This window comes from Rhododendron vialii, chromosome 5a (assembly GCF_030253575.1).
Source record: "Rhododendron vialii isolate Sample 1 chromosome 5a, ASM3025357v1".
NCBI classification, from domain to species: Eukaryota; Viridiplantae; Streptophyta; class Magnoliopsida; order Ericales; family Ericaceae; genus Rhododendron; species Rhododendron vialii.
Window position 1 is genome coordinate 36,352,808 of NC_080561.1, and position 23,457 is coordinate 36,376,264.

General features: G+C 39.0%; 2 protein-coding genes and 1 long non-coding RNA gene across 8 annotated transcripts in view; 2 read left to right on the forward strand and 1 right to left on the reverse strand.

The window, feature by feature from the left end:
• Positions 1–5,553, forward strand: part of LOC131326855 (uncharacterized) — a 47,860-nt gene extending 42,307 nt beyond the window's left edge. The window contains exon 6 of the mRNA XM_058359755.1: positions 5,292–5,553. The gene's annotated coding sequence lies outside the window, so the exon portion shown is untranslated. The remainder of the gene's footprint in view (positions 1–5,291) is intronic.
• LOC131326852 (uncharacterized) lies at positions 363–22,325 on the forward strand. 6 transcript variants are annotated; one of them, XM_058359744.1, is made up of 6 exons: positions 7,125–7,492; positions 8,241–8,555; positions 9,116–9,407; positions 10,115–10,246; positions 10,361–10,565; positions 12,442–12,616. In XM_058359744.1, exons 1-5 carry the CDS (start codon positions 7,131–7,133, stop codon positions 10,547–10,549), a joined length of 1,290 nt encoding a protein of 429 aa, XP_058215727.1. In that variant the 5' UTR covers positions 7,125–7,130; the 3' UTR covers positions 10,550–10,565; positions 12,442–12,616. The 6 variants fall into 6 exon arrangements, 5 of the variants coding, with proteins under 5 accessions (XP_058215729.1, XP_058215727.1, XP_058215726.1 ...); XR_009200124.1 differs by having other exon boundaries at positions 7,149–7,492; positions 10,115–10,241; XM_058359746.1 differs by lacking the exons at positions 7,125–7,492; positions 8,241–8,555; positions 9,116–9,407; ... (1 more) ...; positions 10,361–10,565; positions 12,442–12,616 and adding exons at positions 363–715; positions 18,402–18,716; positions 19,450–19,765; positions 21,524–21,655; positions 21,766–22,325.
• Positions 19,835–20,741, reverse strand: LOC131326862 (uncharacterized). The gene is made up of 2 exons (XR_009200125.1): positions 20,671–20,741; positions 19,835–20,607 (listed from the first exon to the last, which is right to left on the reverse strand). It is a non-coding gene; the product is annotated as an uncharacterized LOC131326862 (long non-coding RNA).
• Positions 22,326–23,457: the final 1,132 nt, after the last annotated feature.

The window sequence follows — 23,457 nt, forward strand, 5'->3', positions numbered from 1 at the left end:
TCATATTCGTATTTCGTGTCAAAAATAGTTAATCTTAATCCGTTAACTTCGTGTCGTGTCGAAAATTTCCATCAACCCCGTCCGACACGTAGACCTCCCGAGTCACTTTTTTCATATATCCCCTCTCTTTCTCCTATTTTACATCCCGAGTCACTTTTTTCATATGACGGTCAATTTACTCTTAGTGTAAAGAAAAGCAAAACAGAAATACTCAATTTTCTTCAAATCAGAAATAAATCTTTGTGCTAGTGGATAAACGGGTGTCATCAAATCATTTTCTTAAAAAAAAAAAAAAAAAAAAGAGAAATAATTTTCCACCGTCTTCATGCTCTCTAGTCTGTACGTTAAAAGTTAAAACCTCCTCACTCACACTCTCCGTCTCCACTCACGGGAAATACCTAGGGTTTCATTTCACTTCCTTACTCCAGAAAACCCCAAATCCCTCTCTCTCTCTCTCTCTCTCTCTCTCTCTCTCTCTGAAAATGTCGGACTACCTCCCTCCCGGAGCTCTAACCAACATCCTCGGCCGCCTCCCGGCCAAATCTCTCCTCCGATTCACGTGCGTTTGCAGGTCATGGCTCTCTCTCATCTGTGATTTCACCTCCGCCCACACCACAGCCAAACCCCCCTTCCTCCTCCTCCACTTCTCTCTCCCCCCAAACAACCCTGTGCTCTTCTGCCTCCGTTCCGATGCCCACGCTGTCTACGCCCACAGGTACGTTCGTCTCTCTCTCTCTCTCTCTCTCTCTCTCTCTCTCTCTCTCTCACGGTGGCTACGCTATGTCTTCTTCAAATCGAGATCTATTATTTAACTGACTCAAATTGCTTATTGTCTTTTAGGGTTTAGGGTTTAGTACTTTTTGGGTTTAGTAGTTGCCTACCCGTTTTAATATGATGATGATGATTTTATATATAATAATAGTATATGTACGCCCACGGGTACATTGGTGTCTCTCTAATCGAAGATCTATTATTTAACCAACTCAAATTGTTACTATGTTTTGGGGTTTGAATTGTGGTTATTGATAATATGATTATTTTATTAACTGCCTGCCTGCCTGCATGTATAATAATCTCTCTCTCTGTGCGTGTGTGTGGCCACGCTATTGATTTTTCGAGATGAGATTATTGTCTTTTGTTTTTGTCTCTTGGGGTTTCAATTGTAGTAGTAGGAGATGAAGATGAGATTGGTTGCTGTCTAGTTGTAGTAGTCGTAGTTGACTTGTTTCCTACCCGACTTAATAATAGGATGATGATTTTATCAACTACCTGCTTGTGTGTATAATAATATCTGTCGCTCTATTTCAATTGACTAGAATGTTGGTTTTTACAAAACCCGGTCAAGAGCCCTCTGTGGAGCTTCTGAGAAAGGAGAGAGAAAGAAGACTTATGTTACGTTGGAATCGGATGGGTCTACTAGGGGAGGGGGAAGCGAAGAAACTTGAGGAGGAGGATTACCAGCGAGAGCGACGTCTGCTAGATCGACTACTTGAGAAGAAGCAGGCATTTGATAATACTCCTCCATTATCGAGCCCTAAATTACCAACATTGGATCAGATTCTGACTGAAATCGAAGAAATACCTGCAACCTTCGTCAAACACTTTTCATTCTGCTGGGTGGAAGGAATCAGGTATGCTTCTTTCTCTCTCTCTCTCTCTCTCTCTCTCTCTCTCTCTCTCTCTCTCTCTCTCTCTCTCTTACGGTGGCTACGTTATTGATTCTTCAAATCAAAGATCTATTATTTAACCCGCACAAATTGTTTATTGTCTTTTCGGGGTTGTATTCTGGTTATTTCTATTATGATTATTTTATCAACTGCCTGCACGTATGTATAATAATAATCTCTCTCTCTCTCTCACACTGGCCACGCTATTGATTCTTCCAATTGAGATTACTGTCCTTTGGACTGCCATCATATCCCGAGGGGTTCAAGCGAACACCTGGGTACAAAAAATGCTCCAAAGTTTTGTATTATTTACATACAATTTAATTCTTCAATACTGTTGGCATTGAATTATTCCGACATAGCCAAAATATATTAAAATCTCCTTAAATTTGGAAGTAAGTTGATAATATAGCACAACAAAAACAAAATAAACTAGGCCTAGTAAATTTTGAATGAAAATAAATATGTTCATTTTATATAGAGCTTTGTATACAAAAAATTTCTTCACATTTTTGTCACCTCTGGATTAGCATATCCTTGAGCAGCCCTTCAATTTGTAGTTATTGATTGAGATTGGTTTTTGTCTAGTTGTAGTAGTCGTTGCTGCCTACCCGTATTAATAATATGATGATGATGATGATTTTATCAACTACCTGCTTGTATGTATAATAAACTTTCTCGTTCCATTTTAAATGATCAGAGTGTTGATTTTTCCAACACCGAATCAAGATAGCACGATGGAACTTCTGTTTGAAGAGAAAGAAAGAATAGTTATCTTACATAAGAATCGGATAGCTCTACTAGGGGAGGAGGAAGCGAAGAAACTTCAGAAGGAGGATTATGATCGAATGGAACGTCTACTTGATCGACTGAGCTAAGAGAAGAAAACCTTAACCCTATCTACTCCAAGGTACACTTTTTTGTCTATTAATGATCCTATACAGTTATATGTGTTTATGCTTTTATGGCATTGCTGATGGTCTTGTGCGCTTTGTTGCTTTCTTTTTTTTTTGTTCGACACTGGTGAATTGTTGCTGGTTTTGAATGCATTCGATGGCCCTTTATTTTTCTCCTTTCCCTTGTGTATTTTTGTTACATGCTTCACTAAGTCCACTGTCAAGGTGCACCTTTTGCCAGACCAAAAATTAGTTGAAGATTTTTGATATCTTGATTCTTGAACGTGAGAAATAATTTCCTTTACTAGTTGTGAAAAGATCTGTTGGGAGACCTCTTTCTACGCTGTTATATGGTCTATTTGAAAAGTTTGAAATGGTTTCGTCTTCAACAATTCTAGTTCTGCTCCTGGCAAAGTGGTGGATCTTATCAATTTCAGGGTAGCTGTTTGGGTCAAAGGAAGATGACATCTACCTCATTACTCATATTTTAGGAGCTGCCTTGATGGGATTAGGAGGCACAAACTGTAACTATGCAATTGGCTTAGGCCTTTATGTTTCTTGGGTGTTATCTTTGTACTCAATTCAATTTTTTGTTGGATGATCTTTTTCTTTTCCAGGTAAGCTTCTAGCACATGATCTATTGTGATGCGAAGCTCTCCCTTAATAAAATTTTCTTTGCTGATAAAAAAAAATGCGATAGAAATTAGTTTCATTTCGCAGAAATGTTTGTGCTGACATTGGATTCCACTCATATATCTTATGCTTTTTGAATAATGTATCTGGAAACCCCCATGAGAATGCTTGTCTATGGTTTTTATTTAGAGAACATGGAAGTTGCTTTCAGTATTGTTCGAATAATGAAACTTGGTTACATCATTATCCTGTAGCTTGTTTTCTTAATGATTTCGTATATTAACTCGATGAACTTAAGATGTTTATTTTTGTGGCATCAGTATATTTTCCAGGAAGAACTTTAGGAACTGGCGATTTCAGATCTATTTTACACGGACACAGGTGTGGGTGTTGGATGTGATACACATCGAAGTGTCAGTCAGTTTTTCCATGATACACTAATGCCGTAGAATGTTGCATTGTAGAATTGACCGAACCATAGTACACGTTCTTTTTAAAACGGTAAATTTGGTGATCCAAAGTGATCCCAAGACTTTTTCCTATTTGTTTCTTTGGTGTTTTCTGTAGGTGTTGAAAGTACCTTAAAGTTACGTTCTCATTACTCCTTTTTACTTTTCCGTAGGTGTTAAAACTTTAAAGTACCATAAGGTACTTTTTACACATTGGGTGGTGGTTAGCCTTTCCCAAGTATTAAACCTAAATTGATTAGTAGCCCATAAATTTTTTTAGACCAAGACTTTAGGTTAACATACCATATTATAAAATCCCTATCTCCAGCACAAATGAATATATATAATTATGTTACCCTGGCCGCGTAACGTTATGATTGAAGAAGGAACCTATGTCATGTCCCTGGTTCATCATTGGAGGGAGGGAACCCCTTAGCTGCCATAAAATTTCTCTCTGGTTCACGATCTCCTTTGTTTTTTGTATGTCTCTTCTTCCTTCTCTCCTCCTTTTCTTCTATGAATCCTCTCTCTTTTCTTCATCGATCGTCTTTGTTTTTTTTTTTGGCAAGAGTTGAGCATTTGCAAGTTTTTGGGTTAGGGGAATGGTGATGGGTACTATGATGGGTTTATATTACGTTATTTTTACTAGGAAGTTTGGATGATCCAGCAGGAATGAAATCTTCATTGTAGTGTTTTTTACCTTCCTATGAAAGAATTTAAATGCTGATCACGTAGGGGAAGTCATTTAACCCTAATATCTTATTGACTTTTGCTTGAGAAATGCAGAACTGATCTCAACATTTTTTTGGTTACTGCTACTTTTCCATTTGCCGGTAGTTTGTATTCTATGTAACCTTTTAACCTTTCCAAAAAGAAAAGGAAGAGAGAAAGTTGTATGGAAAGTTGGAAACCTGAAACACTTCTTGAATTTGATCTGGTTTGTTCTTTGGCTCATTTGCTCTCCAGCTGATTTAGCTATAGTGCTTCTTGTTCAGTCGTTTTAATTTGAGGTTCAATCTCAGCTTCAAGCTAATTCTCAGTATTGAGACTTCAGAGCCATCAACGTCTTAGATCCATGGATTGTGCTTCTTCTGTGTAAACTCCCCATGCTTCAACCAAGATTTAGAAATCTGAAAGGTTCTTTATTTGAACTTATGGATATTTAGTTGCAATTGCCTAGGTGAGTTGGTATGTGGAATACCCTCTTGCCCTCCTTCAAAGTTGCAACTTGTGGGCATTGATCCAACACCAACTTCATAAGGTTACGTTTGGGCATTATCATGTGAAGTTAGTCTTCGTAGTCCCCAATGGAACGCTTTGTTCTCTAAAACTAGTTTTTTATTTCTCCATGTCTACTTGGGTTGTTAAAACGACATCTAGTGTTCCATGCATGCACCAATTCTAATAATTTGTTAAAGCAACTCCCTTTCGATCTTTTCCCAGCTTTCAGTCGAGGACAAATACCCTTTAATTTCCCCTTTTACTAATTGCGTGTTGCGTACAAGTTGAATAAAAAGTGTGCTTGGACTGTATGCAACAAAATTGTGGATAATCTTTTTACTGTTGCAGCCTTTTCAGCTAACAATGGAAGTACGCCGTGTTATTTTCAATTTGTTTGTTAACTGTTCATTCTCGTGCTATTTCAGGTTAGGGGGAGCTTTGAGGTTAAAGAGTACGCTTATGGAGGCTGTGAAGTTCATTTTGATGGGTAGTTGGGTGAAATTGACTATCTTTACTTTTGCGTCTAAAATGTTGTTCTCGTTAAGTTTCGGGTGGTTGGTGCTTCCAAACTAATGGTAAACTATGCATACGACGGAACCTACTCTCTTAGTTTAAGTATCTTGAGTTCTGGAAATATGAGACATTGACTTGTGATATGGTATTGTAGTCTGTTTCACTGTTTCAGTATCTTGATTTGCCAGAATTGTTTTCATCTGCGGCCCCCCCACCTCTCTCTCTCTCTCATGAAACTGACCTTTCATTTTTCATAAACAAATACGATTACATATTTAACATACAAGACTAGCGGCTACCCATTATGAGATGGCACCTGAAAAGCAACTGCAAGATGCACTTCCTGCACTTGTCCTCGAGGGCCTGAGGCACTTCACGAATACGTGCAAAAATATGTTTTAAGCATATAGAAATCTACTGTATCTGTAACCATCGACTGCAACGGCCATTCAGAAGCTTTTCCCCGAGATAGGTCCCTTAACTATGCAAATTAACATAGAGAAAATTGAGTTGGCAGCATCATGTTAGCGCATCTCTTTCAGTCCGACATCTCATGCATACATTGACCAAAATATCCTCTCTCTCTCTCTCCCTCTTGCACATTTTGAGTCACTTTTTTTTTTTTTTCCATATAAAGGGCAATTTGGTACTTTCATATGAATTAAATAGCAGAAAATAAAGTGGCAATGGATAAGGAAAATGATTTTCATATCCTCTCTTACAATTCATACTCTCTTGTTTTTGTTTTTATTTACACTGATTTACAATATTGCACTTAGATATGTAAAAAAGTGTACTAAAGGGAGGGCAAGATATTAAATTTACGTGGATAAAGATTAAAAAAAGAAGTGTGAAAATCTATTTCCATGAATAAAGTGGTGTCTTAAAATCATTTGCCGTCGTTTTTTTTGCAAAAATGCTTTTGGTACAGCAACATGCGCATAGACAACGCGTACAATACGTTTTTAGGCTCGTTTCGGGTCCAACAAAGACAATTGGAGCCGTTCATGTTGTTCAATATTTTTTTTAAGGTCCTCGTAAACAGCTCCATCCGACATGGATAAGGGCATTAATGAAACGTCCAAAATCGCTTCAGAATTTAGGCTAAATTCTAAAGGGATTTTAGACTTATTGATGATGGATGGAGTTGATTTTTTACGGGTATTCTAAGTAAAATATATTGAACAAAATAAGCGATTTCAATTATCTTTATTGAACTCGAGATGTGCCAAAAAAAGCACTGTGCATGCTGTCTGTGCGCACACTGCTGTACCAATAGCAACACTCATTTTTTTTGTGCCATTTCAATCTGCCTTTCACCAATTACTCCGTAATTTATAACCATACAGACTTGCACTCATAAGTACAAATACGCAAAACTCTTCTCACATAAGGAGTGGGACCCACACACATATGAGAGAAGTTTTGTGTGTGCGCGTGGTTGCAGAAGAAATTGTTGTCTTCGTACTCTCGTCACTCTCTATTTAGAGCATCTCCAATCAAACACCTTCCAAAATCTCTATTTGAGATGATCAAATTAATCTATTTTATTTGAAAAGTAGATTTAGAGGATTGTACTATTTATTTCAACTCCAACCCAACACTCTATTTCTCAACTCCAACACATATTTGGAGAAGATCTTCTATTTTTTCCTTCATCCTCTATATTTAGAATATCAGAGTTCATCCTCTCAAATGGAAAAGAGTTTTAAAGGTTGGGTTGGAGAATATTTTTCCTCCAAAATGAAAGAATGAAGCATGGGTTAGAGTGCTCTAAACCCTCCCGGATCACTCTCCTTGTCCACTCAAGAGAATCCGCAGCAGGTGTTTCACTTCCTCACTCTAGAACACCCCAAATCTCTCTCTCTCTCTCTCTGCAAATGTCGGACTACCTCCCTCCCGAAGCCTTAACCAACATCCTCGCCCGCCTCCCGGCCAAATCCCTCATTCGATTCACGTGCGTTTGCAAGTCATGGCTCTCTCTCATCTGTCATTTCGCCTCCGCCCACACCACCGCCAAACCCCCCTTCCTCTTCCTCCACTTCTCCCTCCCCCGAAACAACCCTGTGCTCTTCTGCCTCCGTTCCGATGCCCACGCTGTCTACGCTCACGGGTACCTTCGCCTCTCTCTCTCTCTCTCCCTCTCTAGGGTTTAGTAGTATTTTAGGTTTTAGGGTTTAATAGTTGCCTACCCGTTTTAATATGATGGTGATGATGATGATTTTATGTATAATAGTACTAACATATGTACGCCCACGGGTACATCGGTCTCTCTGTAATCGAAGATCTATCATTTAACCAACACAAATTGTTAATTGTCATTTGGGTTTACGTTTTCAACGCCGGGTGAGTACCACGTGGTGTCCGCTCGGCGCATTCGAGCCGTCCATTGTGTTTTTGGATGGCTCAGATTTGGAGATTGAAAAAGAAGGGAGAAAGTGTTGGGGTGAGAGGAGAGCAAGGGGTTTCAATCCGAGCCGTCGAATAAGTGTATTGGACTGTCTGGATGTATCGAACGGGTACCACGTGGGATATACCCACCCGGCACCGAAAAATTTCTCGTCTATTGGGGTTTGAATTGTGGTTACTGATAATATGATTAGTTTATTAACTGCCTGCATGCATGTATAATTCTCTCTCTCTCTCTCTCTCTGTGGCCACGCTATTGATTCTTCAAAACGAGATTATTGTCATTTGTTTTTGTCTCTTGGGGTTTCAATTGTAGTAGTTGTTGATGAAGATGAGATTGGTTGCTGTCTAGTAGTAGTAGTCGTAGTTGTTTCCTAATAATAGGATGAAGATTTCATCCACTACCTGCTTGTGTGTATTACGATATCTGTCGTTCTATTTCAATTGGCCAGAATGTTGGTTTTTACAAAACCCGGTCAAGAGCCCTCTGTGAAGTTTCTGAGAAAGGAGAGAGAAAGAAGACTTATGTTACATTGGAATCGGATGGGTATACTGGGGGAGGAGGAAACGAAGAAACTTGAGGAGGAGGATTACCAGCGAGAGCGACGTCTACTAGATCGACTGCTTCAGAAGAAGCAGACATTTGATAATACTCCTCCATTCTCGAGCCCTAAATTACCAACAATGGATCAGATTCTGACCGAAATCGAAGAATTACCAGCAACCTTCGACAAACACTTTGAGTTCTGCTGGGTGGGAGGAATCAGGTGTGCTCGTTTCTCTGTGTGTGTGTGTGTGTGTGTGGCTATGCAATTGATTCTTCAAATCGAAGATCTATTATTTAACCAACACAAATTGTTTATTGTCTTTTGGGGATTGATTATTGTTATTTATAATATGATTATTGCATCAACTGCCTGCCTGCATGTGTGTATAATAATTTACATACAATTTGATTTTTCTTTAATACTGTTGGCACTGACACATTCCTACATAGCCAAAATAAATGAAAATCTACTGAATTTTGGAAGTAAGTAGATAATATAGCTCAGCGAAAACAAGGTAAACTAGGCCTTGTAAATTTTCAATGAAAATAAATATGTTAATTTTATATAGAGCTTTGTATACAAAAAATTTCATCACGTTTTTCGTCACCTCTGAACTAACATCCTAGAGCAGCCCTTCAATTGTAGTTATTGATTGAGATTGGTTGTTGTCTAGTAGTTGTAGTTGTTGCCCACCCGTTTTAATAATATGATGATGATGATTTTATCAACTACCTGCTTGTATGTATAATAATCTCTCTCGCTCCATTTTAATTGATCAGAGTGCTGATTTTTCCGACACCGGATCAAGATAGCACGATGGAGCTTCTGTTTGAAGAGAAAGAAAGAATAGTTATCTTACATAAGAATCGGATAGCTCTACTAGGGGAGGAGGAAGCGAAGAAACTTCAGATGGAGGATTATGATCGAATGAATCGTCTTCTAGATCGGCCAAATGAGGAGGAAAGTGCAGAGAGTAGAAAACCTGAACCAACACATCGACCGCGCCCTGATTTCGTCGAACTTACATCCACACAGTGGCGAGATTACGAAAGGAGGGCCCTTGAGAGCGGGGTACGTACGGGGATGCACGTTGAATGATTCTTCTGCTTGATTGTTTTTATTCTTTTATTTCTTTTGGTTAAACGGAATAGATATTCTTTCATTTCTTTGCGTGTGGTAAAAAACACCTTTTGAGAGAGCCTCCAATTTGCACATGGCTGCTGCCGATTCCTGTCATTCAACTTCAAAATTATTTTTACCAGCATGCAATTCTGTAAATCAGTGTTCTACATATCGCTGGGCTCTAGTCGGGTGGAAAAGGGGCGCCTAGTGCCTAGGCGAGGATTAGATGCCGACTAGTTGGCTGCCTAATCTAGGCATTGGACATTGCTTTAAATTGTACCATCTTAATGTGAAATGTCTTTTTTGAAGTTATTATTTGACAGAAAACATGCCATTCTTTAGATGTAGCATCCAAGCAGATTTGACAGACAACGTGCCATTCTTTGCAAGCAGCCATTCCACGCTATCGGCCAACACTAGTTAGGAGTAAGAGCGTTAGTTGTTTTGTCAATGATTTCCCCAATAGGCTGGCCATAAGCTCTGCCCTCTATGGATGTAGCTGTGGACTCGTTTTACCTAAAGAGAATCAGCTTTGCCCTCTATTTGATCAATTTATTATAGTTTTTACTTGCATTTGCTCTCATCCTCCCCTCTTTAATATTATTCCCCTCTCTTCTTTAATTCTGATTGCATAACTTTGCTTTATATACTTGCAGGGGTTTGATGTTGGGGATATTCCCGGATATGCTTTTGTCCCTGTTAGACCATTTGTGCTGGACTGCTGTGAGTCAATGGAGAGGATTGAAGGATATGCAAAGTTTGCCCTTGATGATTACAACAAATGTAATGTATGTGCATGTGTGTGTGGGCTTTTGATGGTTCATTAAATTCTTCCATCCTCCCCTCTTTGATCAACTCTTCTTTCTTTGTATTTGGTTTAACGTCTCTCTTGAAATTTGTAGAATACAAAATACCAAATTGTGAAGGCCCTCAAGGCAAACATCGGTAGTGGTTTTCCTGGTTGGACCTACTATATTACCTTTCAGGTCAAGGATATGGCTGGTTCTGGTTCTCCCACTCTCAACTTCCAGGCCATTGTGGAAACTTTTCAGGGTCAGGAAACCGTCAAGTTTATCGCACCTGAACTGTAATCCTATCTACTCCAAGGTACACTTTTTTCTCTGGTGAATGAGCTTATACAGTGGTACGTGTTTGTACTCTTATGGTATTGCTGATGGTCTTGTGTACCATGGTACCTTGTCTTCTTTTTTTTTTTGACACTTGCGAATTGTTCTGGTTTTAATGCATACGATGGGCTTTTATTTTTCTCCTTTCCCATATGTATTTTTTATACACGCTTCACTGAGTCAGCTGCCAAGGTGTGCCTTTTGTTGCCAAACAAAAAATCAGTTGAAGATTTTTGATATCTTGAACATGAGAAATTAATTTGTTTCATTTCACAGAAATGTTTGTGCTGACATTGGATTCAACTCATACATCTTGCGCTTTTTGAACAATGTATCTGGAAACTATTTGTAAACCCATGTGAATGATTGTCTATGGTTTTTATGTAGAGAACATGGAAGATGCTTTCAGTATTGTTCTAATGATGAAACTTGGTTACATCATTATCCTGTAGCTTGTTTTCTTAATGTTCTCGTATATTTGCCACCAATGTTGCTTGAAACGCAAAGAACTTAAGATATTTATTTTCGCGGCATCAGTATATTTTTCATGAAGACCTTTAGGAACTGGAGATTTAGGATCAATTATACATGGACACAGGTGCAGATGTTGGATGTGATACGCATCTAGGTGTCAGTTTTGCCATGATTCGCTTTGGCCTAGCAAATTGTTTTGTTGAACACGTGATCTGAACCATAGTACACCTCTGTTTTAAAACGGTTAATTTGGTGATCCAAAATGATCCCAAGTCTTTTTTCCATTTTTTTTTCTTTTGCGTTCACCTTATGTGTAAAAACTAAAAAGTACCTTAAAGTTACGTATTCATTATTCTTTTCATACTTTCCAATACAGTTTGACATATTTTAAGGTACTTTCTAAACATTGGGTGGTGGTAATACAGTTTTACGTCTTTTGAGGTATTTTTTACACATTGGGTGGTGGTAGCATTTCCCAAATATATTGAAACTAAATTTATTAGTTGCCTATAAATTTTTTTAGACCAACACTTTAAGTTAACATGCCACAATATAAAACTCCAATCTCTAGCGCAAATGTATATATATAAGCTCAACTTGTTTAATCGAAGGTAGCCAATAGTAGTTCATCGTGCCCAATTTGTAAACTGAGCCCGGCAGCCCAAAAGGAATTTGTAAGCCCCTTTCAGTTCACGCAGTTGGTAATAATCACGTTACCCTAGCCGCCCTAACATTTTGACTGAAGAAGGAACCTAACGTCCTGTCTTTGGTTCATCATTGGAGGTAGGAAAACCCATAGCCAACATAAAATTTCTCTCCGGTTCGCCATCTCCTTTGTTTCATGTACATCTCTGGTTCTTCCTCCTTTCCTCCTCTTCTTCTAAGAATCCCCTTTCTTTTCTTCATCTAATGGCTCTGTTTGATTTAATCCGCCACAAATAGGCGAACGAGTCGATGTAAGAAAGGTTAGGAGCTTGAACATTCGTTCACTTCTTTTTCCCGCAAGAGGCAAGCTTTTGCAAGTCTTTGGGTCACTGTGAGTCATGAACCTTGGGTTTGTACTTTGTATTACATTGGCACTAGTAAGTTTGATGACGGCTGGAATGAAATCCTCATCGTATTGTTTCTTACCTTCCTATGAAAGAAATTAAACGATGATCGCCTTGGGAAAGTCATTTAACCCTAATCTTATTGACTTTTGCTTGAGAAATGCAGAACTGATCTGTAAACTGTGTTTTTGTTTTGATCGGCATCTCTAAACTTTGTTCTAGTTACTCCTACTTTTCCTTTTGCTGGTTGTCACAGCCTTTTAGGCTAATAATGTGATTATTTCGTGTTATTTACAAGTTATTTGTTAACCGTTCATTCTCATGCTATTTCAGGTTAGGTGAAGATTGGAGGCTGTGAAGTTCATGTTGATGTTGTTTGGGTGGAATGTTATGTTGACTGTCTCTACTTTTTGGGCATAAAAATGCTGTTCTTGTTAAGTTTAGGGTGGTTGGTGTTTCCAAACTAATGGTTAACCATGCATATAACAGAATACTCAGTTAGGTTCAACATGTTGTGTTCCGGAAATGTGAGACTGTGATATGGCATCATAGTCGGTTTCAATGTGCTATTATTTGTAGATACGGTTCTTGAGATGGTAGGTGTAGCACCTATAGAAGAGAAGTTGAGAGAAAATAGGCTTAAGGTGGTTTGGGCATGTCTACCATAGACAAAGAGATGCAGTAGTTAAGAGAGCAGATAAGAGAGCTTTGGATATCAATGGTACGGGGAGGTGTAGACCTAAATTGACTTTCGTTCAAAGTTATGAGTATAATGAATTTATGTGAACAAGTGGCTCTTAACAGAGCTCTACGGAGGAAAAAAATTCATGTAGCCGACCCTAAGTGATTGAGACAAAAGGTTCGGTTTGGCAAAGTTGTTTTCTATCTTTTCTTTTTATTAAGAATCAAACTAAAACTTTCATTCTGCGTCAACGGAAAGGATTTAGATATTTAGCATACAAGAGGCTAGCTGCTACCCACTGCGAGATGGCACCCCTGAAAATCAACTGCAAAATGCCCTTCTTGCCTTCGCAAATCTAACCTCCATCACTCAAAAGTTCCAAGCTCCACCTTTGCAGGCTAGCACTTTGAGCCGGAAATGAAAAGGCAATGGGTGCCAACCATACGTGTTAGGGGGTGCAAAAAACCCGCACCCTTCAGGCGGGGGCCGAACATGTGGTTCGGGCGGGTACGGGTTCCATTTCTGTTAAAAACCATATTTCGGTTCGGAGTGCTGTGTTTCTTACCCGACCCGACCCATTCATGAAGATCAGCATTGGGTTTTAGTCGGACCCGACCCGACCAATCGGTTAGCGGATGGTTTCTACCCCTATTCGGTTCGGTTTGTGGGTTTGAAAATGTTGATACCCGACCTGTCGAGTCGAGTTCGGGGTCAAACCCGACCTGCCCGACCCGTGCACATCCCTAATACGTGTATAGACCTGGGTAACAGGTCGTGTCGGTTCGTGTTCGTGTCGTGTCAGTCGGGTTTGTGTCATAAATCATCCCACCCGAACTCAATCCATTTAGAATTTGTGTTTCTCGAGTCGTGACATTTTCGTGTTTCGTATCAGAGATGCTCAACCCTAACTCGTTAACTTCGTGTTCAGTTCGTGTCGTGTTATCGTGTTTTTTGTCCAACTCTATATAGAATTACAGATATACCATATATATTATATATATGTGTGTGTGTGTGTGTGTGTTCGTGTTAATGAGTGACACAGATTAGTAACCGTGTTGGTCATATCAATTTCGTGTCTCATGTATTCAATCCGAATCCGACCCATTTAGAATTCGTGTTCTCGAGTTGTGTCATTTTCATGTTTCGTGTCAAAAATGTTCAACCCTAACCCGTTAATTTCGTGTCCGGTTCGTGTCGTGTTATTATATTTCGTGTCCGTTGCTCAGCTCTATACGCGTACAGATTACGTTCTCCCTCGGGCTAAGTCCCTTATTCTATTTTATTCGGATAAAAAATTTGTTATATTTTTAAATTGATGATGAATTTTACATTCAATATTAAATCTTGTTTGATATCTTTATTAGTTCTATAATATAATGTTTTTAAAATCACATAAAATAATACTATCAATCGAAAAGTGGTACGGATTTCTGAAGGGACTGTTAAATTGGGATGGAAGGATGAGCATGTGGGATGATTTGATTTGTTTCAAATACTTTCAATACTTTTAAATATAATTTTCAGTAGCCCGGCCAATATATATATATATATTACTACTACACGTAGTATATGAATTTCACACCTTTCCTGGTGTACATTTTCTAAAATTTAATGTTGTACTGCTATTGCAAAAGTAGTACCCTCGGTTGATTCGGGAACTAGGCGCTTGGGATTGGACTAGGCGCACCTAATTCCAGATTTTCCCTCGTTTGATTCCCGCAAAAGCTTTCGGGATTACTAATACCGGGATTAATTTAATCCCTATATGGGGGTCACTAATGTTGTGTTTGGATGAATTTTTGAGATTTGTTGAGTTTGATTTGAGGTAATGGATGGAGAGAGAAATATGGTAATGATTGAAGATTGAGATAATGAGTGCAAAGAGAAATGAGAATAATGATTGAAAAGTAGAAAAATGAAAGTAATGATTGAAAATAAGAGATAATGAGTGTTTTTTGAGTTTGACTAAGGTCTCCCGGGGGTAGAGATTGTTATTCCCGGACTAAAAAACCCGGAAGGTGAGGAGTGAATAATTGCAAAAATGCCACGGAAATAAAACCCTATTTCGTACCCTTTTTTCACTATTTCACCTGCAAAACCCTAACTTATGCTTTTCGGGCATGTATGATTGCAGATTTTGTTTTGAGAGATTCGTAATGAGGTGAGATTAGGATTGAGATTGAGAATGATGTGGCATTATTAATGAGGCGATGAATCATTTATTCATGTTTGTTTTACACATGATTCGATTGTAGGACTGTAAATAACATGTTTGTTTTGCCCAGGAGATTGGGATTGATGTGAGTTTTTACACTGGTTTTGCTCAATCCCATGGGGATGGAATTCGTGTTACCCCCATGGTTCCCCATGGGACAACTAGTCTCACCCATAAAAACCTTACCAAACAAGGTATTAGGAGCCCCATAGGATTATTAATCCAATCCCCCCACCTCCCAAACCTCCTATCAAACACGCCCTTCGATTTTCCCCCCTCAGATCTATTTCTGAAACAAAACCCTAACCTGAAGGTGAGAATCTTTCTTGAACAAAAACGTTTTTTCGATTTGAATTTTTTCCCCTTCTTCAAAAGCCCTAGCTATTTCGGTTTCGCTATCCGATTTGAGAAGCCCTAGATGTTTGAGTTTCGATTAGAAATAGATTGGGTTCGGGGATGTTTTTTTGGGCTGCTAGATGGGGCTTTTCCACAGGGAAGGTATTCAAACCTAATGTCTGGCAAAATAGCTCACGTTTTTACTTCTACAATTTCTAACATTATGGAGAATTAACTATTTGTGTTCCTCTACCGATTTGTTTTCCCCTTCGTACATGTAATTAAATCATTCTTTGATAGTTACTTATTATAATTACTTGCTTACTGTAGATGGACAATATCACTGGAAATGAGTTAGATTGTACATCAGAGGGGATTGAGGTGTTCATCGTAGTTACCCATTTGATCAGGCAGATCCAAATGATGTGCGGTGTGGCTGTAATTGTGGTCCATGTTGCTCTTGAGAGGTATTACTCTCGACACCACACATCATTTGGATTTGCTTGATCAATTGGAGTTGATAGCGATACAATTTGGGAGGACTACTGTAAGGTAAGATTTTTCGTACAACACATATTCGTTTAGGTTTGTTAGCCATGTAAATAACCATTGTTGCCTATGGTCGAGTAGACAAGGAATATTATATAAGGATCAAGCTTGTGTTGATTCTTTAGTGATGCAAGAGGAGACTAAAAAGGGGACCACATCAGTTTTTGTTTTTCCGGGGATGGAGAAAATGTGATCACGGAGAAGGAAAAGAACTTTGTTATTGATGGTGCATGGGACGTCAAGTCTGGGAATGGAGCAGTTGCTTGGTTAGATGACATGATCATGGAAAGAATGAGTTCCAGGTGGAATTGTGTACTGCTTCTTATGCTCGTTCTGGAATGAATAATTTCGCCGACAAGTTGGGTGGTGCTCTCTGTCATGCATTTTTTGTGATGGCTTTAGCATGTTATGGGAGAGATAAATAGTCCTGGAATTGGCATTTTGTTATGGCACTTTTTATGTAACTATGTTGGAAAATATGTCCCCAAGTTATGGAATTGTTTGGCTGCAATGCCCAGATTATTGTCGGTTGGAATGCCCATATTTATTTTATTGAATTCATGGCCTGATTCAATCATCTTCCAGTCATAGTATCCGACTAACATTTTGTTTGCTAGCAAAGAAAGTGGAGGAAAAAGAAGAACATGGAAACTTGCTTTTGTTTTGTTTTGTTTTTTTTTATCGGCAAAAAGATAGATTCATTAACTCATAACATGAAGTACATAACTAATAGGGTCTTGGGTATACCGGTTTAACCACCTAAGACCCTCTTATCCTAACCACATGAAATAACCGATTTAGGCTCAACAGACTGAGCCCAAACCAGGTAGGAAAAAAACACCTAAAGCCCAATATTGGTAAGAAACCAACAAACAAACCCCTAAAAAAAAAAACCAAACCTAAAACGGGCCAAGCCCAAAGCTACATCCAAACCCAAACCCTACAAATCAAACCGCACCACCACCCATCGCCATCCCGCCGCCGTCGCTGCACCTGCCAACAGAAGGATACCAATCCAAGACGCCGCCACCAGATCCAATAAACAAGCACAGTCGCCTAAAGAACCTCCAACCACCACCCGCTGCCACCGTCATCATCGGCTGGGAAAAAACCAGTCGGTTCCGCACGCACGCTCCTAACCACCATAACAAACCAAGGTTAGGCTGGAAAACACAGATCTGGAGCCAGACAAGATCGGCCACGCTTGTCAGCAAAATGGGGAACCCATGGCTGTTAGGCGCAGCGATCGATCGGCCTAGAGGATACCAACCAGCGGGATTCAAACCATCCAAGCCCACCACCTGAAACGACGCCCCACCATCGCCGTTAGGCATCAAACCACAACCACCCATGAGGGGATCAGTCGGTAGAAACGCCGAAAACAGAGGAGGGAAGGAGAAACGACCAAGACGCAGTCCAGCGAGAAACAACAGATGAGAAAGGTGCGATCAGGAATAGGGTAGTGGGAGAGGGAGGAGTAGCACCCCCAAGCGGTGGCAATGGAAAAGAGGGCTAGGTTTAGAGAGAAGGAAAAGAGTCGGTAATCCCTCCATTTTAGTCTAGAAACTTGTTTTTGTTGAGAACGTGTATTGCTTGAGAAAGGTTATGAAATATGAATGCCCAGTTTTTTTTTTTTTTTTGAGAGAAATAATCCTGAAATTAATTCCAAAATTTAGTGACAGGACCAAACATGAGATTGGCCCCAGCATGAGATATCCCGATATTAATCCTGCGCGAATCACACAGGAAATTGTATAAAATTCAAGACTAAATTAGAACCAAGACAAATAGTCCCGGACTCTTAATCCTATGTGTTTTAGTCAATCGAGATTAGACTATTAGTTTTTTTTTTTTGATCCGCAGATTAGACTATTAGTTGAGTTTCGTCTCTCTCACGGTGACTATGCTATTTCTTCTTTTCTTTTCTTTTTTTGATCCGCTATTTCTTCTTCAAATCGAGATCTATTATATAACCGACACAAATTGCTCATTGTCTTTTATGGTTTAGGGTTTAGTAGAATTTTAGGGTTTAGTAATTGCCTAATGCCTACCCGTTTTAATATTATGATGATGATTTTATATAACAATTTATGTACGCCCGCGGGTACATTGGTCTCTCTCTCTCTCTCATCGAAGTTCTATTATCTAACCAAAACAAATTGTTTATTGTCTTTTGGGATTTGAATTGTGGTTATTAATAAGATGATTATTTTATTAACTGCCTGCCTGCATGTATAATAATCCCTCTCTGAGCTCTCTCTCTGTGTGTGTGTGTGTGTGTTTGTGTGTGTGTGGCCATGCTATTGATTCTTCAAAACGAGATTATTGTCTTTTGTTTTCGTCTTTTTGGGGTTCAATTGTAGCAGTAGTTGTTGATTGAGATTGGTTGCTGTCTAGTAGTAGTAGTAGTCATAGTAGTATTTGTTGTTGCCCTGTTTTAATAATATGATGATGATTTTATCCACCGCCTGCTTGTGTGTTAATATCCATCATTCCATTTTAATTTATCAGAATGTTGATTTTTCTGAAACCGGGTCAAGTTATCTCTGTGGAGCTTCTGAGGAAGGAGAGAGAAAGAAGACTTATGTTACGTAGAAGTCGGATATGTCTACTAGGGGTGGAGGAAATGAAGAAACTTGAGGAGGAGGATTACGAGCGGGAGCGATGTCTACTAGATCGATTGCTTGAGAAGAAGCAGACATTTGATAATACTCCTCCATTCTCAAGCCCTAAATTACCAACAATGGATCAGATTCTGACCGAAATCGAAGAAATACCAGCAACCTTCAAGTTAAACTTTTTGTTCTACTGGGTGGGAAGCACCAGGTATGTTCCTCTCTCTCTCTCTCTCTCTCTCTCTCTCTCTCTCTCTCTCTCGTTGGTTACGCTATTGATTCTTTAAATCCAAGATATATTGTTTAACCCGCTCAAATCGTTTATTGTCTTTTGGGGGTTGAATTGTGGTTATTTATAATATGATTATTTTATCAACTGCCTGCATGTATGTATAATAATCTCTCTCTCTCTCTCTCTCTCTCTCTCTCTCTCTCTCTCTCTCACACACACACACACAAACACACATCCACATCCACACCCACACACTCACACCAGGTATCCCAAGGGGTTCATGCGAACCCATGGGTACGAAAAAACGCACTAAAATTTTGTACTTTTTACATGCAATTTAATTTTTCTTTATTATTGTTGGCCCTGAAATATTCCTACGTAGCCAAAATAAATGAAAATCTACTGAAATTTGGAAGTAGATAATATAGCACAATAAAAACAAAATAACTAGGTGAAGTAAATTTTCAACGAAACTAAATATGTTCAATTTATAGAGAGCTTTGTATACAGAAAATTTCTTCACGTTTTTGTCACCTCGGAATTAATATGCTAGAGCAGCCCTTCAATTTTAGTTTTTGATTGAGATCGGTTGTTTTCTATTTGTAGTGGTCGTATTTGTTGCCTACCTGTTTTAATAATATGATGCTGATGACTTTATCAAATACCTGCTTGTATGTATAATAATCTCTCTCGTTCCATTTTAATTGGTCAGAGTGTTGATTTTTCCAAAACCGGGTCAAGAGCATACACAGGAGCATCTGGAGGAGGAGATAGAAAGAAGACTTATCTTACATAAATATAGGATAGCTCTGCTAGGGGAGGAGGAAGCAAAGAAACTTCAGAAGGAGGATTATGATCGAGATGAGTGTCTACTAGATCAAATTGATGAGGAGGAGAGTGCTGAGCGAGAAGAAAAGGAACGAAAACATCGACCGCGCCCTGATTTCGTCGAACTTACATCCACACAGCTTTGGGATTACAAAAAGAGGCTCTGTGAGAGTGGGGTGCGTACGTGGATGTATACATACGTACATACGTACGTATGGAGATGCATGTTGAATGATTCTTCTGCTTGATTGTTTTTATTATTTTATTTCTCTGTGTGGTAAAAAAAACCTTTTGAGAGAGCCTCCTATTTGCACACGGCTGCTGCCTATTCCTGTCGTTCAACTTCAAAATTATTTTTACCAGCATGCCATTCTTTAAATCTGTGTTCTAAATATTGCTAGGCTCTATTCGGGCGGAAAAAGGGGCGCCTAGTGCCTAGGCGAGGATTAGATGCCGACTAGTTGGCTGCCTAATCTAGGCATTGTACATTGCTTTATATTGTTTCATCTTCATGTGAAATGTCTTCTTGGAAGTTATTATTTGACAGAAAACATGCCATTCTTTAGATGTAGCATATTAAGCAGATTTGACAGACAACGTGCAATTCTTTGAAAGCAGCCATTTCCATGCTATCGGCCAACACTGGATTAGAAGTAAGAGCTTTAGTTGTTTTGGCAATGCTTTCCCCAATAGGCTGGCCATAAGCTCTGCCCTCTATTGATGTAGCTGTGGACTCGTTTTACCCTAAGAGAATCAACTTTGCCCTCTATTTGATCGATTTACTGTGCTTTTTACTTACATTTGCTCTCATCTCCTGCTCTTTAATACTCCCCTCCATCCAATTTGTTTGTCTAATATTGGGAATCCAACTTATTTAGGAAGCATAATGATTACACCTAAAAGTAGTGTATTTTCCAATATTTACCCTTCAATTTTTTTGAAAAGTTACTTTATTTCAAAAAAGTAAGGGCAAAGAGGGAATTTTATCCATTTAAAAGCAGTGTTCTAAAACTTGCTACTCGGTAGTTGCTAGGCCAGGCACCTTGGAGCGAGTACTCGGTGAGTAATGCCCACCGAGTAGGGATTAGTCGCCTCGGCCAGGCACCATGAAGCGAGTACTTGGCGAGGAATACCTTGTTTTAGAACATTGTTTAAAAGTCAAACGGACAAACAAATGATGACATAGCCATGGAGTGGTTAGACAAGTTTCATAGGCTTTGGAAGCATACACCAAAGGCTAAGGATAGCACGAGCATCAAGAAGGCTTTTTGGTCTGAAAATAAGTGTCCTTGGTAGTTGGTAGTTCAAGGGTCATCTATGGTAGTTTGGTAGTTAAAGGGTCATCATGAATTAAGTGTTTGCTTTGATAGTTGAAAGGGTCATCATGTATTTAGTGTTTGCATTAATGCTCATCTAGATGCATTAAACACATGCTAGTAGGTTCAATGTACGCATATATCTAGGTTCAGCCTCACATCTTTTTTGAATGTGTTCATTAATTAGGTTCATTTCATTTAAAGTTCTAGGAATTCGAAGAGTCTTTCTCATGGATTATAAATTGAGATGTAATCTTTCATTTGGAATAGAGTTGATTAATGAATTGAGTTTACAAGGTTAAGGCCTTTGTAATTGGGGTTTGGGCTGTGGTCCTTCCTTGCAGAAACTGCCTAGCCCTTGCGAGGGTAAAGCACATCTCTCTCTCTATCTCTCTCGACTTCTTCTATTCTCTCATTTCTTCTACTTTGCGCACTTATCCAAACAATTTTCTTATTTCCCCACCCAAAGCACCATGATTCTAGTTGTAAGCAGCGATACGCTAAGGGTTCTAAATCTGTCCTACATCAACAAATTAGGACAAAGCAAAGTCAAAAAGTGGACAAACAAAGTGGGATGGAGAGAGTATTATTTCCCTCTCGTCTTTAATCCTGATTGTATAACTTTGCTTTATATACTTGCAGGGGTTTGATGTTGGGGATATTCCCGGATATGTTTTCGTCCCTGTTAGACCATTTGTGCTGGACTGCCGCGAGTCATTGGAGAGGATAGAAGGATATGCAAAGTTTGCCCTTGATGATTACAACAAACGTAATGTATGTGCACGTGTGTGTGGGTTTTTGATGGTTCATTAAATTCTTCCATCCTCACCTCTTTGATCAACTCCCCTTTCTATTTGGTTTAACATCTCTCTTGAAATTTGTAGAATACAACGTACCAAATTGTGAAGGCTCTCAAGGCAAATGTGGATGTTCGGACCTACTATATTACCTTTCAGGTCAAGGATATGGCTGGTTCTGGTTCTCCCACTCTCAACTTCCAGGCCAAAGTGGAAACATTTCAGGGTCAGGAAACCGTCTTGTTTATCGCGCCTGAACCGTAATCCTATATACTCCAAGGTACACTTTTTTCTCTATTGAATGAGCTTATACAGCTGTACGAGTTTGTACTCTTATGGTATTGCTGGTCTTGTGCGCCATGTTACCTTGTCCTTTTTTTTTGACACCTGTGAGTTGTTCTGGTTTTGAATGCATACGATTGCCTCTTATTTTTCTCCTTTCCCATATGTATTTTTGATACATGCTTCACTGAGTCAGCTGCCAAGGTGCACCTTTTGCCAAACAAAAAATCAGTTGAAGATTTTTGATATCTTGAACATGAGAAATAAATTTGTTTCATTTCACAGAAATGTTTGTGCTGACATTGGATTCAACTCATACATCTTACACTTTTTGAATAATGTATCTGGAAACTTTTTGTAAACCCCTGAGAATGATTGTCTATGGTTTTTATGTAGAGAACATGGAAGATGCTTTCAGTATTGTTCTAATAATGAAACTTGGTTACATCATTATCCTGTAGCTTGTTTTTCTTAATGTTCTCGTAGATTTGCCACCAATGTTGCTTGAAACGCGAAGAACTTAAGATATTTAATTTCTCGGCATCAGTATATTTTCCTCGAAGGACTTTAGGAACTGGAGATTTAGGATCTATTATACATGACACAGGTGTGGATGTTGGATGTGATACACATCTAGGTGTCAGTTTTGCCATGATTCTCTTATGCCCTAGCAAATTGTTTTGTTGAATTCATGATCTGAACCATAGTACACGTCCGTTCTAGAACGGTTAATTTGGTGATCCAAAGTGATTCTGAGTCTTTATCCTATTTTTTTCTGTAGCGTCCTTATGTGTAAAAAGTACCTTAAAGTTACGTATTAATTATTCTTTTCAAACTTTCCAATACAGTTTTACATATTTTAAGGTACTTTTTACCCATTGGGTGGTGGTAATACAGTTTTACATCTTTTGAGGTACTTTTTACACATTGGGTGGCGTTAGCATTTCCCAAGTATTGAAACTAAATAATTTAGTAGCCTATAAATTTTTTTAGACCAACACTCTAAGTTAAACATGCCACAATGTAAAACTCCAATCTCTAAGTTAACACTCTATTTTTTTAGACCAACACTCTTAACGTTATGACTGAAGAAGGAACCCAACGTCATGTCTCTAGTTCATCATTGGAGGTAGGAAACCCCATAGCCACCATAAAAGTTCTCTCTGGTTTGCAATCTCCTTTGTTTCTTGTACATCTCTGGTTCTTCCTCCTCTTCTTCTGAGAACCCTTTCTTTTCTTCATCGGCTCTGTTTGATTTAATCCGCCACAAATAGGCGAGCTAGTCAATGTAAGAAAGGTTAGGAGCCTGAACATTCGTTCTCTTCTTTTTCCTGCAAGAGGCAAGCTTTTGCAAGTCTTTGGGTCACACTGTGAATCATGAACCTTACACAGGAATCCAGGGGAATGCTGATGGGTAGTGTCATGGGCTTGTGGTTTGTATTGCATTAGCACTAGTAAGTTTGATGACGGTTGGAATGAAATCCTCATCGTATTGAT

What these genes read in the sequence shown, in the direction of transcription:
- LOC131326852 (XM_058359743.1), top strand. Translation starts at nt 7,131, where the DNA reads ATGAAGCATGGGTTAGAGTGCTCTAAACCCTCCCGGATCACTCTCCTT. An exon ending in TACTGGGTGGGAAGCACCAG is followed by an intron (nt 18,717 to 19,449) that starts GTATGTTCCTCT and finishes TTAATTGGTCAG; the next exon opens with AGTGTTGATTTTTCCAAAAC. An exon ending in ATGATTACAACAAACGTAAT is followed by an intron (nt 21,656 to 21,765) that starts GTATGTGCACGT and finishes TGAAATTTGTAG; the next exon opens with AATACAACGTACCAAATTGT.